General features: G+C 47.2%; 1 protein-coding gene and 1 long non-coding RNA gene across 2 annotated transcripts in view; one reads left to right on the top strand and one right to left on the bottom strand.

Moving 5' to 3' along the window:
• The window catches only part of LOC122717548 (zinc finger protein 91), a 31,364-nt gene extending 25,502 nt beyond the window's left edge, over window positions 1-5,862 (top strand). The window contains exons 9-10 of the mRNA XM_043941749.1: window positions 729-906; window positions 4,701-5,862. Of these exons, the coding sequence (XP_043797684.1) occupies window positions 729-906; window positions 4,701-4,940 (418 nt within the window). The 3' untranslated portion in view covers window positions 4,941-5,862. The remainder of the gene's footprint in view (window positions 1-728; window positions 907-4,700) is intronic.
• LOC122717550 lies at window positions 2,222-4,836 on the bottom strand. Its single transcript, XR_006347230.1, has 4 exons — window positions 4,459-4,836; window positions 4,198-4,276; window positions 3,947-4,064; window positions 2,222-2,904 (listed from the first exon to the last, which is right to left on the bottom strand). It is a non-coding gene; the product is annotated as an uncharacterized LOC122717550 (long non-coding RNA).
• Window positions 5,863-16,517: the final 10,655 nt, after the last annotated feature.

The following is a 16,517-nucleotide window of genomic DNA, read 5'->3' as shown; positions in this document are numbered from 1 at the left end:
AAGAGGGAAAGAGAGGAACGGTGGGGGGATGATCGAGGGAGACAGCGCGACACGGAGGGAGGAGGGAGAAAGAGGCCGAAAGCGGAAGTTGCGTGCAGCAGTCGGCCAAGTGCGGGCAACCCGTTATGATCGTCCGCATGGCGATGGTCGACGCGATATTTCATCGCGAATTGAGTACTTACTACGTGAGTCGAACTCAACGCAGCCACAGAGTGTCACGGTCCTCTCTTTCTCTCTCTCTCTCTCCTTCTCTCTCCCACCTCCGTTTTCCCTCCCCCTGAACCCTCATCACTAGCTGCATCCTTCACTTTCCCCCTCCCGCGCCCCATTCTCCCCCTATCCACGTTCCTCTTTCGTTCTCTTTTTCATCGTTGTCCTGGAGTGTCACCTCTCCCTCTCCCACTCCTGGCCGCCAGGCTTCCCCGTCTCTCTCTCTCTCTCTCTCTCTCTCTCTCTCTCTCTCTCTCTCTCTCTCGGTCTCGCTCTGTGCGGCGGAGTAAATCACAGAGGATTTTAATTAAACGTGTCACGCATTTCGAACCTGATATACACGTAACCATGGCCAATGGCTCCCTCGTAATATCGCGCACGCATATCGCGTCGCTCGTAATCATCGGCCCTGATACGACGATGAACTTTCCGCTGTTACGAGACCTTTAAAATTGCCCTTTCGTCGAGAACGTCGATCGAATTGCTGCTCTCACGAAAATTTTAATTTCGTTTTCCAGCCACCGTGCACGCCACGACGGAGCGGAGAACGCCACGAAATCGGATCTTCGCCCCTGTCCATACACTGGATGCGCTTTTCGTACTAAGATCGCTTCTCATTTGCAACGACACGTGCGCCTCCATACGGGCACTAAGCCGTACAAGTGCCGCCATTGCTCTTACGCGAGCAACAATTTGGTAAGTCGAATCGAATATAATCGAGTATAAATAACGACACAGAGAATCCTCGTCATTGGCCCGAACGCGAACAAAGATCGAATCGGAAAGGAGAAATATATCGGTCTTGTATTCCGCTCTATTACGGTGTACACGGGATGGGAAACGGAGGTTGACTCGCAGTTCAATTTTTGTATCCGCGGTGACTCTGCGGCGTAAATTAAGCAAAGTACACCTTAACGTTTGGACCATGCCGCCGCCTCTGCCGCCACCGAGGCGCGATAAGATAACGAGTTAATTGTGCTCACTGGATGCCCACACACGCACGGCCCAGTCATACCGAGCGGCCGGTATGCTAATGCCCTTTGAAGCTTTAGTTAGGATGCGACTCGCATACGAGGGCTCCGTGTCTCTTTGATAGCGACATAAACTCATTCCAGTGGCTCTCAGCCGCTGGGATAACTTGAGCCAAGGTAATCTCGCGGTACGGAGAATTGCGAATGGTACGTCTTGCATCGGTAATGATACAGGCGGTAGGCACTTCTGAATCGTACCAAGTCGCTGTGCATAACTATACGAAAGATGACAAGGCCTTCTGGGCTCGTTTTAACCTGTTTTCGTTCTTCGCGGTTGAATCGATTACGATCGCCAATTGGACGATTGCTACATTAATAATGGCCGATTCAAACGATGCATTCGAGCGGTTTTTTGATTGATTGAATGTGATATGGAATGAAAAATTGGATTCGTGCGAAAAGAAAAATTTTAAATTAAATCGATACTAAAAACGTATACACGTTTGAGAGTTGAATGTAATACGTGTATTTGTAAATTTTGGGAAATTACTTTAAACTGTACGAAATTTAAATATAATAAATCATAAAGAAAAAAAAATTATAAAATGAATCACAAAAAAAGATTTCTATTGAAAATTGATTAGAAATTAAACTTCATTAACGTTATTTTGATTTTAGGGAAAGCAAGAAAAGTTTCGTTTTGAATTTTTGATCTACATTTTAACAATAAAAAATGTGAATTAACTTATATTAAAACATGATTTATTGTTGCTTATATATTTTTCATTTAATTTTCCATTTTATTTGACATTATTTATCATGATAATATCATAAATATATTTTACAAGATATTTAGGATATTAATTAACTTTAAATTATCTCTCTTTTTGCAAAATACATAAATAGTTTATGATTAATAATTAATTTATTTTATTTTTTCATTAATTTTCATTAACTAACACCAATATCTAGAATTTAAACGATTCTAGAAACGTGTTATCTAATTTAACATCATTTTTAATGAATTTTAATGAATTTTAACGTTCATTTGATGTATTATTGCATGCATCGATAAAATTTCTGAGATCAGTTTTCAAGAAAGATATGAAATCATATGAACGTTGAACAAGTTTTAAAATGCATATACATTTGAAATTAAAAGCAAAGTAAAAGCTTTTTCCAAGTAATAACTTTCGCTCTTAACATAGTATTCATTAGTGAAAAATAATTCTCTTAATATGATTTAGTCTCAAATGTATTCGCAAACAATTACATCCATTCTCAATCAAAGATTAATTGTCAAATCAACATAAGAATAGTCCAGAAGCAATATGGTCGTTTACTCGACGAAACTTTTAATAAGGAACGTGCGAATAGCTTCAACAATTTCCTTCTTCCACGAGTGGGTTGCCTTGCGTCAACGAGATTACACGTGCCACCTTTCCTTCCTTCCTTCCTACATCCATCCAGTTTATGATTTACCTCGGATGGCTACACGCTCCTTCTTTCCTCTTGTCATCCATGCTCGTACACAGCTTTTTGTTCTGTCGTCCGGCATGTCATTCTCTTCACTCCTCCTAGAGTTAGGAAAACTTACTCCATTTCACCGTGACAACGAAGGCAATCTTATTCTCGCATCTGTTTCACGTTTCTATGCATCTCTCTTTTTTTTTTTTCCCCATTATTGCTCCTTAATTTTCTCTTCTTCTAGGTGGTCTCCGTCCTGTGTAAACAGCGAAAAATAATAAAAATGAGACGGGTAGCCGATGAAAGCGATACGATCGATTTATCCGCGATCTTGGGCGAAAATTTAACTGGAGGGATGGTTCTCGACAAACTCGGATATACGAAACGGAATAAGCGTCGACCGGAATTTATTAGTTATCGGTTAAAATGTGGAAACGCCCGCCGATTCGATATCTCATCGATAAAAATCTTGACATGGGTTAAAGATCCTGGCAGTTTGCGCTTATAATTTTACAATCCTCTTCGGTCAGCGGCCGGCCAAGGGAATATCGGATTTTTTGCCGTATATTCGATAATTTTCATGCGAGTATTATGTTATATACGTGTGTACATTACGGGAACATTTACGTTCGTGTTACGCGCACAGTAGTGGTCTACGGGTAGAGAAGAAAATTAATATTACCCCTGCACTGGAATCCTGAAAGAAATAAAGAGGAGAGAAGTTAAAGCAGCGCGATTTGAAATCCTAGAACGGTGCCTCGTAAAATCGAATATTCTACGGTTACCGAGTTATACGTATTTACAGCATGGATGTAAAATTATATCAGAAAGAAATCGATCCGATTAATGAAAAGTGTACGAACGAATTGCGTGACGGTTGCACACTTTCCACGGTTGGAATGATTTCCCGTAAAAGGTGGACGACCGCCCATGACGGTGTGAACGGGTCTTTATCCGAGACCGTCACGGAGCGCTGGCCGTGCAGAAAGATTTACTTATGGGAAATTAAATTTGATGTTGCCGTTGCCATCAACGGCTCGTATAAGCCCGCCTGGTAGGAAGATGTTTACGACTACGGCCAGCTACTTAGCCCGAGAGGGTAAAGCGCCTTTAAATGCTCCATGGCATAGCCAATGAACGCGTCCGGTTTGCGGCAGACCGATTCTGGTCCCAGGTATTCACCGCCGACCGATACCAACGAAACCCTGTTTCCGACCATCCTGACCGTTCCCCAATACCGGCTCGGCTCTCCATCTCCAATGTCCTCACTCTCCGAGTGTCGCGTATTCACCACCCACCTCTTCCTTTTTCTCCGCATTTTCTTACGCTCTCGTTCACGCACAATCCTTTCTCGCTTGGTTGACATCCAACTACGATTCGATTCGGATCTTCTATCCACGATGCGTCCAGAGATATCTAATACACGTAACGTACGAGATGAGTAGGTGTGGCACGATGGTTTGGCAGATATTCATTGTTTTGCACTGATCGTAACATTAAATGAGTACAATAAGCGAGTGTAATGCTTTATAGAAGAGGTTATTATTACCTGTTATACATTTTGGTCACTGTGAGTACGTATAATAATTGATAAATGGCAGTCTCGTGTTGACTTAACCTAATCTAACCTAAAATATACGATATAAGCATTATGAAATTCGAAGCGAAGACAGATTTTATTTAATCGGTAACGAATGATTTTTATATGAATACAATTGAATGAAATATAATTTTTCGCAAACTATATCGTTGAAAAAAGATAGTACAATAGAGAAAGTAGAATTTTGTTTATTAAATGCGATATACTTACTTCTTAGGTATACGTTGAACAAATTAATATTTAACACGATAACGATCTTTTCTTTCAAATATCTCAAAAATTATAAGAGATTGTCGATCAAGTTATAAGAAAAAGTTATTCACAATGACGTCTTTGATATCTTTTCTCTCATCGCAACCGAAGGCCTTGCTTTTTCTTCTCCTGTGCTATACCGCCATCTATACTCGTTCATTCGTTCGACTAACACTGTCATTTTTTCGTTTCTGTTTCAGGAGAATCTTAGGAAACACGTATTGTCGACGAATCTGCATCCAGGCAAGACGATTTACGAATGCGACGTTTGCCAAGGGAACAATCCGGAACCATTTCGAACGAATTTCGCGAAAGAACTTCGCGCACATTTGTTGGAAGTGCACAGTGACACGTTTTCTACGCCTGGCCACGCGAACGACTACGTTATCGGGATTTTTAAAGTCCATCGGAGCACGGATTTCGTCGACGAGCCGAATTAATCGGTTTCGATCGTTTCGCTTTCCCGATGGAACGTTGAAAATTTACGACGGCACGTGCGTCTTAAAATTGGTAAAAGGCGACCCGCAACGGTTCACTTCGGCACACCGCGGCAACATCTTTCAAATATATCTTTCGGATCGACGATTGCTCGCGGGAGTATCGTTGAATTATCCCCGATGCACCCGGCATAGCGCACGGATGCGCGTTAGTTCTGGACGTTGGTGGCGTTGTTGTTGTTCTCTCTCGTTGTTCGCGATCGTGCGAACCGGTAGGCCTGTACCACGCCAGGAAATAGTTAAAGTGATGTACGGTCACGTGGCACGATACGTAAGCACTTTAGACGCGTATACGATCGAATCTTTATATCCCTTCGAGTTTTGAGATATTATGAGAATCGTTCGAGTTCATCCGCCATAAATTATCATGGATATATAGCCGTAACCCGCATTTACGTTCTAATTGGTTTCGTAAGTTGAAAAAGACGTATATCGAAATGAACGTGAAGTATATAAATACATAGATACGAATTTAAAAAATATATCTATATAGTTATGAAATGATTTTGAATTTGATTTAAATTTTATCTACATTCTTTGATCAAAGCAGAAGTCGTAAATCGAAAGAAACATCAAGTTGGACACGAAGAACATATATAAAGATACGAATTTAATTTTATCTTTATCTCTCGTAGAAATAGCTTTCAGCTGAATTAAAAATGGTTTTGTAAATAAAATTTCGTATATATACAATTATTACACGTGGATAACTTTATACGATACTTATTACAATTTGATACGAATCAAAAATATGAAAAAAGATATTATTGATAAAAACGACGTAAGTAAAATACGACTTAGATCAGGTTAGGTTTCGTTCTTAAGCGATCAAACTACTTCCAAATGTCACTGTTTCGACATTATTTATTCGAATAAAGACGAACGAATTTCCAAAAAAAAAAAAGAAGAACGGTGTTAATCTCCCCGTGTTATCATCCCCTCCGCCCATCATTCCCAATTGTTCTTCTCGACAACGCAGGAAACGCGGACAAGGGGGGTTGGGATGTGTAAAAGAAGCGGATGGAAGAGCGGAGGAAACGGGACGAAACGGTCGTTGAAAAATTCATCGTGGCTGAAAGCCAGCGGCGGACCACCTCGTGGATCGTCTTACAAGACGCGTTTCCGTCTTCGAGGGTCCTGATTGTGAGAAATGCATCGTGCTGTCGCGCGAGATAGGTGTCGTAAAGTATGCGGCCCTTGAGTTCTCCCGGGCAAAAAGGACAAGATCTCCGGCCGGAAAGAGGGACGGAGAGGGGAGAGAGAAAGACAGCACGGGCGTCGTGAGCGCGAAGGATAATTTATTGACTAATTAACGAGGATGTCCTTCATTACGGGTCGAGCAGCAGTCGTGGTCGCTTGCTCTCGCTCGGAACCGGCATTATTTGGCGCCCGAATATTTACGACCGCGTCCTCCTTCTTCTGCCCGTGGACCCGGGTCCTCCGCCCCGATACCGATGCCGATGCCGATGCCGATGCTGATGCCGATCCCGATGCCGATCCCGATGCCTCTCCCTCCCCTCCCTCCCCTCCTCCCTTCGAAACAAACCGAGCGAGGGAGGGGCGCGCGGACCCATAACGACGTGTCCCGATCTTACGGCGATTCGGGGACTTGGAATTTCCTACGCCCTACCCCACGACACGAAACTCGCGGGCGTTACTCTTCGGACAAAGGATCGCGCTTAAATCTTGCGAAACTCGTGCCGTCCCTCTTCCGAATCTACCGCCATCGTTATACCACCGTCGTTGTCCACCCGATTTTATTTATTTATTTATTTTTTTTTTTTTTTTTTTTTTTTTTCCCCAACATCCTCTCATCATCTTTCCTCGGACGATGACTCGGACGAGTGGGAAGTCTCGAAACTCGTGGTAAACGCTCCGTCCTCGTTCGAAGGAATTATCGAGGGGTGGGAGGGAGAGGAGGATATCGTGCGAGGCGCGTATAAAGAATGACGAAGCGTTGGACAAAGCGTGGAGAGGAGGGAAGGCCTGGCGTGCCTGTCCCTTTCCCCGTCTTTATTGCGAGTTTATCACCGGGTAAGGAGAGGGAGGGGGAAAGAGGGAAGAGAACAAGGAAACCGATACGTAGAAAGGAAAAAAGTAACGCGAAATTAGTGTGAACTGCAAAGTGCTAAGAAGTCGCGACAGGATGGTTAGGTACACCGCTTAATGAAGATATAACGAGGCTGGCGCCCCGTGGGGTTGGCACGACGACGTCGGCACCGAGACGCCCCCCTCCCTTTCATTCCCCAACGCGGCTTCCTCGTCGTTTCTCCAGCCACCAACCAGCCCCTTCTCAAGCTTCTGCTTCTGCTTCTGCTTCTCTGCCGCCGTTGCACTTGGTGGTGTGCTGCCGGGGTGCGGGCCTCGGGTTACGCCAGAACACTCGTCCTCTTTACGATCGTGGCTCGCGAAATTCCGCGGACTTTATTCCTCTAATTACACTCGCCAACTTATGTCACTGCCACCAGAGAGAGAGAGAGAGAGAGATTCTCCTCCCCGTGTCGGTTCTCCGTTCTGTCATTTATTCAGTCGGTTAATAAACGTTGAACGATTCAACGAATGCTAGCCCCATTCGTTGGTTGGAAAAACGGCCGACCGGCTTCCTTTAGAAAGGAAGAAGATCGTGAAAGGTTGTTTCGTAGAGCTCGTGTCACCTTTTCGGTAACCCAACAGTGGTGCCTTATCTTATCCCGAAAAAGCGGCTATAAATTACGACGTCCCGGTTCAATTTCGGTTAGGAAGTTCGGTTTTAATCCGCGAGGTGATTGATCGTACCAAGGTTTATCCAGATGAATCCACGCAATACTTTTTATAGGCGTGACAGAAGAGCCGTGGACCGTCGGCCCCCTCTCTCTCTCTCTCTCTCTCTTTTCTTCGCTTCTGTTGCCGCTGTCCCTTTGTCACCTTTCCCCCCCTCTTACCTGGGATGGAAGGAGGACCCTTCTATTTCGCCTTGGCCGAAATTCGCGGGGAACGTCGTCCCGAGCCGCGGAACAACGAAACGGCGAACAGCGAGAGAATCGAGGCGGAATGGGGCGATATATTTTCCCCTGGATGGCTCGGACACGGGCTCGCGTGTCTACACGCGTGAGCTCGATGCCACGTCGCGAGGAGACAGCGGGTGTCGGCCCGTACACGCACCGAGCGCCGAAACGCCATCTTAATTATCGGCTCCGATTATTTATGTCGCGTCGCTCGCCAACACTCGCCCACCTCATCGAACAACGTTTCCCCCGATTCCTTCAACTTTTTCTTCCTCATCTTTTGCCTCAACGATGGATGTCCTTCGCCTTTACCCGTGAACCTTCACTCGATTAACATCCTCGCCGATATCTGCTTTTTTCCCTTGCCTGCTCTTTTTTTTCATTTTGACGAAAGAATCTTTTATTTTGTCCTTTGTAGAATTTTTGTAGAATGATAAAGTCCTTCGTTTTTACTCGATTAACCTTCACTCGATTAACATCATATCGAACTCTGCTTTTTTTCCATTTTTAATTTCTCGCCAATATTCTGCTCTTTTTGACGAACGTACGATGAAAGAATCCTCCATTTTGTCTTTCGTCGAACGATAGAGTCCTTCGTTTTTACTCGTGAACCTTCACTCGATTAACATCTTTGCCGATATCGAACCCTGCTTTTTTCGAATTCCTTGCCAATATCTTGCTTTTTTTTTTTTTTTTGACGAAAGAATCTTTCATTTTGTTTTTTGTTCGAACGATAGAGTTCATTCGATTAACATCCTCATATCGAGCTCTGCTTTTTTTCCATTTTTAATTTCTCGCCAATATTCTGCTCTTTTTGACGAACGCACGACAAAAGAATCTTTGATTTTGTCTTTCGTCGAACGATAGAGCTCTTCGCCTTTATTCGTGAACCTTCACTCGATTAACATCTTTGCCGATATCCAACCCTGCTTTTTTCGAATTCCTTGCCAATATCTTGCTTTTTTTTTTTTTTTGACGAAAGAATCTTTCATTTTGTTTTTTGTTCGAACGATAGAGTTCATTCGATTAACATCCTCATATCGAACTCTGTTTTTTTTCCATTTTTAATTTCTCGCCATTCTGCTCTTTTTGACGAACGCACGATGAAAGAATCCTCCATTTTGTTTTTCGTTGAACGATAGAGTCCTTCGTCTTTATTCGTGAACCTTCACTCGATTAACATCTTTGCCGATATCGAACCCTGCTTTTTTTCCAATTTCTTGCCAATATTCTGTTCTTTTTCCATTTTGACAAACGCACGAAAGAATCTTTGATTTTGTCTTTTGTCGAACGATAGAGTCCTTCGTATTTACCCGTGAACCTTCACTCGATTAACATCCTCACCGATATCGAGTTCTGCTTTTCTTCCATTTCGAATTCTTTGCCAATATCCTGCTCTTTTGTCTCTTGGTCGAACGATAGAGTCCTTCGTTTCTACCCGTGAACCTTCACTCGATTAACATCCTCGCCGATATCGAGTTCTGCTTTTCTTCCATTTTTAATTTCTCGCCATTATCCTGCTCTTTTCTTATAAACGCACGACAAAAGAATCTTTGATTTTGTCTTTTGAACGATGGAGTCCTTCGCCTTTACCCTTTGCCACTATCCCGCTCTTTTTGACGAAGGAAAGAATCTTTCATTTTGTCATTCTTTCGGCGAACGATGGAGATCTCTTACCTTTGAATTCTCGAAAGATCGCCAAATAATTAATACTCTCCTTCCTCTTCTCATTCGATTAACATACTTTTTTTTGAACGCAAGAATCTTTCGTTTTGTCCTTCGATGCGAACAATCGAATCCTTCGTGAACCTTCCCTCGATATCCTCGATCTTTTTCCATTTTGACGAACGAAAGAATCTCTCATTTCGATGGAGTTCCTCGAGTTAATCAATTAACATCCTCTCGCGTCGTTTCGAATGATGGAATCGATGCAACATTTTCAACCGATGAAATAATCTTCCCCTTGGATCGCTTCTTCCCTCCCCTTCCCCTTGAATTTTCGAAAGAGGAGACGCGAGGATCACGTCCAATTAATACCTCGAATCTCGTATCGCGTGGAAGGACGCTCCCCGAAGACGGAGGATAGAAAGGAGGCGAGTTGCCAGGACTGGAAAAGGGGACCCGCGGGGATTGATGGCCACCACCTTTAATGCCGTTTGTATGTAGCGGCGCGCGTAAGCGCCTCGCCTTACAGTAATTAGCTCAACAAACGCGCCACCCTGTCCCATCAATTGCTACCCTACGCTTTCGCTTCTCTCTTTCTCCCTCCCTCCCTCTCTCTCTCTCTCTCTCTCTCTCCAAGATTCCGCTTATACGCACGCAACTTCTGTATCTCTCCGCCCTTTACCCCGATATATATATATCTCTCTCTCTCTCTCTCTCACTTTGCCGGTGCCTAACCGTGGCCTAAGCCTGTCCTTCCGTCCTCTCTCTCTCCCTCCCCTTTCTCGAGCCCGACACTCTCACGTATCTTGAATTAAACATTCGATGCCTCCTGTCTTGGCGGCGTGCGCGCACCTCTTGCGTCGGGAATGCAAATGCAGAAACGTGGCTCCTTCCCTCCCCTCCCTTCTTCCCTCTTCCCTCGTGTACGTGCGTGTACGTGCAGCGCGCCATCGCCGTTTCGGCGACCAGCGGTCGCCGCAACGACACGACGAGGAGGGAAGAAAGAGAGAGAGAGAGAGAGAGAGGATAAGGGAGGGTGTTATCCTCGGGCGACGAATTAAAGGATACGCCGAAACGCCGATTGAAAAAAACCACACAACGATGCGCGCATTCGTGCGTGTATAGCAAGTATTCCCGGCTCCCCTCCCCCCTCCTATACGATGTCCTTGTATCCCGACGATTTAAGGCCACGTGCTCGCTCGAGGAAACGGGGGAACGGGGGATTTCTTCGCCATCGATCCTGATCGCCCTGTCCAAATCCGAACACCGGGGGTAAGGGTGTATAAATTAACCGTCAATCGGCGAGTAGGGGAAAGAAAGGGGAGGAGATATGGATTCGAGATGGATGGATAGAGAGGGAATAATTTAATAATCGTCGGGGTTGTAATCAGGAGGACTCGCGTGGAATTCCGTCACGTACGCGTTCTGGACCACCCCTGCCCCCTCCCCTCGTGGAAAGGAAGTGGAGGAGGAGGAGGAGGCATATTGGCGCGGTCTTGATATTTACGATTGAAACAAATCAAACGTTATCAAGCATTCCGGGACGGTGATAAAGAACACAGAGGGGACGCGGAGGCATTTTGCCCAGGTCCCAGGGGGGATGTCATCGGAAAATCTTCCTCCCGGCGTTCCCAGTTAACGCGCCGTCATATTTGCTCTATATCGTATCGATCTTCGCCCGTTCCCGCCGATTACATCTTTCACCGTGCGCTCGAACACATACGAATGCGAATGAATCGTCGACGCGAATACGTCGATGGAGCTCGAACGAAAACCCATTGGCATGCTTTTAAATGGAAAAACACACGTTCGGGGGAGGGATTAATGCATCGCGAGGAATTAATCGATAAGAGGCGTCGTAAGGAAATGTGAATCCCTGCGAATCCACCTTTTCCTTTAGGAGAGAACGAAAGGGAGCGTGGTGGTGGAAGGGAGGGAAGGGAGGGAAGGATGTGGCGTTCGGGTCCGTGGTGATTTAAGGGCGTCGCTTTACGTGTATCACACCGCGGCTCGTCCGTTACCGGACGAGAAGAGAAGAGAAGAGAAGAGAAGAGGATTCGACCACGAAGAGGACGAAGGTACGGTGTTGTCTCTGGGACCGTTCCATCGCTCGTATCCATCCTATACCACGTTCGTTTGTCTTGGTGGGGTAGCGCGGGACGTATATAGCTTGGCTACACCACAGACCGCTGAAACACTGGGCCCAAACGATCCAGTTGAGTTGATTTGTGACTACCAGGGTACACGCGGTCGGATGCTTTATGAACCGATCACCATTCCTCGGCCGACCACCGCACGGGCCCATAAACGTCGAGGAATAAAGCGTTCGGGGGGAGGGGGGAGAGGGTATATAAGTGTAACCGCGTAAGGGATACTCGAGTTAATATCGTTTCGATTTTCGAGGATATATCGAGGAAAAGAATAGGAAAGTTGAAGCGTACGAATTAGGGCCAATTTAGCATCCCCCTCCAGACCAAGTCGATAATCTTCGCCCGGAGAGACGATTCCAATTCCGCGGCCGACTCTCCGCACGATAATATATGCGGCAAAGATTCAGCAGACGATTCAGCGGCGCGATACCAGAAGCCGAAGGGGGGGCTGACTGTTTCCGAGAGCGGTTTTAAGTTAGGTTAGTCCGGCTCGTCGGTAGAACGCGGATTTCTACGTAAACTCGCTCGCGAGATACGATCTTGCCGGGCTCCTCCGTGAACTTCGATGCTCGACCACCACCTTATACGCGCCCACCACGTACGTAACGTATCGGTTTAGGTCGCTCTCGGGACTCTCGGTATCCCTCCCTCCCCTTTCAATTAATTCGACTTTTATTATTCTATTTATTATATTTCTTCATCATTCTCCGTCCTCTCGAATTTTTCCACCGATCGAGAGGAGAGGAGAGGAGAGGAGAGGGGGGGGGGGGGCGTCGGTCACGATCCTGGGCCCCCGCCCTGGATCCAGAAGCGTATCTTATTATCCTATATCCACGGTGACAAGCCTTATAAGGGTCCACACGAGTGCGAGCTCGAGGAAAAATTCCCCCTCCCTTGTTAAACGTCGGGGCCGTTTTAGGTAACGAGAGGTTCTTGCATATCCGGTTGATGGAAATTTTTGCTTGGATTAAAACATTTTTCCCCTCCGAAGTGAATGAAGAGGAGGAAGAGGAAGGCGCGAGAATAGTTTGGAAAGGGGATTATAGTCCTTATGCGGATGACCTTGAACCTGGACTCGGGGTCGGCGTATACGCGAGCCGGTGTTTCTACTTTCTTGGGTGTTAATCACAGCCAAGGTCACCCGGGCTTCACTCGTACAGGTGAAAGAAGCTTGGGAGAACGGTACGGTGGAGGGGAAGGGGGGGAGGAGGAGGAGGAGGAGGAGGAGGAGGGAGAGGATCGAGCGAAGAATATACACATATAGGGTCCCTCACGGACACGCTGTTACGACGAAACGGCCGATCCGTTACGTCGAACACTCTAAAGACCCACTTTAATCATGATCGCTGGAAAGATCGGCGCGATCGTGATCCATCGATCGCCCGGCCGGGACGTGTTTACGTGCTCGTTGGCGTCGTTACCTTATGCTAATCGATGCCTACACCTGTCGGCCGACGTGCCCCGACGTTTAAACGACTCCCCCGTCTGAATTATTCGCGGCCAAAACTGTCGCCGTTCTCGTCGTCTTCTTTTCGTCTTTCTTTTTCCCCTCTCCGGCGCCTCCTCCCTCTTCTTCTCCTTCTCCTTTCCCCCCTCCTCCCTCGAGGAGGGAGCTCGAAGTCCTTCCTTCCTTCCTCCCCTCTTGTCCTCCCGAACTCGACCTTTCCATTCCGAAGGAAATGAAGGATCGAGGAATAAAATTCCTTTCGAGAGAGAGCGACTCGTTGCAGACATAAACAAACCATCTCTCTCTCGTTTTATAACGAGATATTAAAATCGCTAAAACTATTTGTCTATGATACAAGAAGGAAAGAATATAATATATCGAGTGAAATCTCTCTCGAGGGGAAGGGAGACCCGTGTTATCGATAAAGTCGGCGAACATGTCGAGCAAAGATGCTCGACAAAGGAGAGACGAGGAGCAGGAGGAGGAGGAGGAGGAGGCGAAAGTAGTGGGGATTGTATACTGGACGATGGGTGCGGAGTGTTGCACCAGGACGATCTAATTTACGAAAGGCGAGCGCGCGTTTGGGCTCCTCGAGGCTAGCTTATCGGCTCGTTAGTTTTCGGTAGCCGTGCCGGCATTTAAACGAACCGTCCGTTCGTGCGCTACGAGGGCCGAGCGCTCGTGAGAGAGAGAGAGAGAGGGAAAGATCGAGGTGGCTCGGTAATGATCCTTTCGTGGGTCATCAACGTTACGCCGGTGGACATGCATGTGCGGAGGCGAGTCCGTGTACCTGTACCCGGTACGGAGGGGTGGCAAGGAAGAGGGGTGGAAGAACGGTGGCCGGTGCATTATATGCAGAACAGGGTGCACCATAGTGCGCCCGAGCCGAGTCAAGTGGCTCAAGAAGAGGTGGAGGCGAAGAAGAAGAAGAAGAAGAGGAAGAAGAAGAAGAAGAAGAAGAAGAAGATGGGGGCTGGAGATAGGAGGGAGAGAGAGAAGGAGACGGAGAGCGTCGTGGCGTCGCTGGCCAACAGGGGGAGAGAGAGGGAGGGATTGGGGACGAAAAGATAGAGATGGAGATGAAGACGGGGAGGGAGGGAAGAGAGAGAGATGGAGGTAGCCACTGGGCACTGGTCTCCTCGCGCCGAGGATTTATATCACGGTGCCTCTACTCTACGCGAGCGCGCGCGTATACACACACACACACACACACACACACACACACACACAAACGCACACCTGACTTATGCAAAACGAGAAGCCCACGTCCCCTTGCACCCAAATAAATGTCACCGCTGAAACAAAAACGTCCCCCTCCTCCTTCCTGGCCGTGGGCCCGCGCAAGCTCGCGCTCCACTCGCCAGCAGAAGACCACGATTCTACGCACGACCCCTCCTCGAACTGGCCTTCCTTCCTTCCTTCCTTCCTTCCTTCCCTGGCCCGTTCCTCTTACCTTCGGCCCAGGCCGTTTCCTTCAGCACGAGGAAAGAAAGGGGCAACCATATTTCAGTGACGTCATTTTGGTACAAAAGCACGCGTGTAGAGGATCGCGCGAGTCACAATTTGGGGAAGGACTCGGCCCAGAAACTCGGGGACTCGCGCGCGGTGACAAAGCACCTGCTGATTCCCCTCTTCGTGTTCCCTTCCCGCGTTCCTGCATCCACGTACGCCTCCTCTATACGCCCCTCCTCCTCCTCTCCTTTTCTCTCCTAACCTAAACTCCTAACCTCTTGGGTTAGACCGAGTTCCCTTTTTTTTTTTTTTTCCTTACCTCTCAAAGGCGCTCTCGCTCGCCTCTTCTTTTCTATTCCTTTCCTTTCCCCCCCCCCTTTCTTCTTTCTTCTTTCTATCTCTCCCCTCCCCTCCCCCCGTCTTTTCGAAAACGAGTTCCAAACGGCAGAGATTCTTGAAAAAGAAAAGAAAAGAAAAGGGGAAAAAAAAAAAAAGAGTACGAACACGATCGACACCGAGGGAAGGGGAGGGGAGGGGTAAGAATAGGAGTAGGAGGAGGAGGAGGAGGAGGAGGAGGGAACGAGGGGTGGGGAGAGGATCGACGGCGAGGAAACGGAAGTCGGATCCCAGTGTATACCATTGGCGCCATCTTGCCGAAAGCTCGCCAACCGATGGCAACCCGCCGTGGCGTACTCGCCTGATGTCCGGCCCTCTTCCACCGGCGGGTAACTCCCACGTCGATTTGCCCTCCGTTGCTCTTATTTTCCACCGGCTTTACCTGATTCTGACGGCCGATCGAACACCGACGTAAATATTGAGCATTTCTACGAAACGGCTGCCAAACCCAGCCGCATCTTCCTCCCGCTTATCGACAGATTCGGGGAATACCTTTGGGAGGAACACGGCGCGGGGGAATCAGATAAAGAATACGATTTTACGTTATAACGTGTATATATATATATATATATATATGTCCTCGTGGTGGGAGGTATCGCGGGATAGAATTTGATTCGGCTGGAGAGAAGAGAAGAGACGTTGAAGTAGAACGAAGATAAGAAGAAGAAGAAGAAGAAGAAGAGGGGAGGGGAGGACGCTTGACCGATCGCGGAGGAAAAATTTTGGAGCGCAAGAATGGGGAGGGGAGCTGTTTCTTTCTAATGCGAGCGGCTCACGTGGACATCGCGAGGGCTCACGCGGTGTTTGGTCCGAGCCGGTGCATCGTCTGATGAAGATAACGCCAGGCCTTCTTTGAATTACGAGCCGGGCCCGGCAATAATAAATTCCGGCAAACATTCATTTTCGTACACGCAAGTTTATGTCGTCCTTAGCAGGACTAAGCGCCCTCCACCGATGTCATTTAGCATCCCGGTGATGGTCCTAATAGCGGCCGGGTCCTTCTCTCCCCCCGGTTCAATGGACGGTCCCTTCACGATTTACGCCAGTACACCGACCGCCGCTGCGTCTTCTCGTCGATGATGCCTTCCCCCCTCTCTCTCTCTCTCTCTTAAAAAGAATTATTCCTCGCAAGGTGTGTTTACGGATTGTTTTCAACCGTTTCGCAAATTTTCGACGACTTCTCCCCCTTTCCTTCTCGAGGAACGCGAGGAGAGGTCACGACAGAGAGAGAGAGAGAGTTGAGGTAAGTCACGAGGAGATTCCACCTTCCTTCCCGAGATCGTTGAGATGCGATTCTTCCCCTCCTCCCTTTCGGTGGTCGTGCATTCGCGGTTTAAGAAAGGAGGGAAAAAAAGGGAGGGAAGAAGGGGGAGAAATGTTTTCGCACTAATTGGAGAGCAGTTATCGCGGTGGTGGTGGAGAGAGG

Source organism: Apis laboriosa, unplaced genomic scaffold, assembly GCF_014066325.1.
Source record: "Apis laboriosa isolate Shangri-la unplaced genomic scaffold, ASM1406632v1 scaffold53_cov140, whole genome shotgun sequence".
NCBI classification, from domain to species: Eukaryota; Metazoa; Arthropoda; class Insecta; order Hymenoptera; family Apidae; genus Apis; species Apis laboriosa.
The sequence above is the reverse complement of the archived record's forward strand: the minus strand, read 5'-3'. Positions and strand labels throughout refer to the sequence as shown.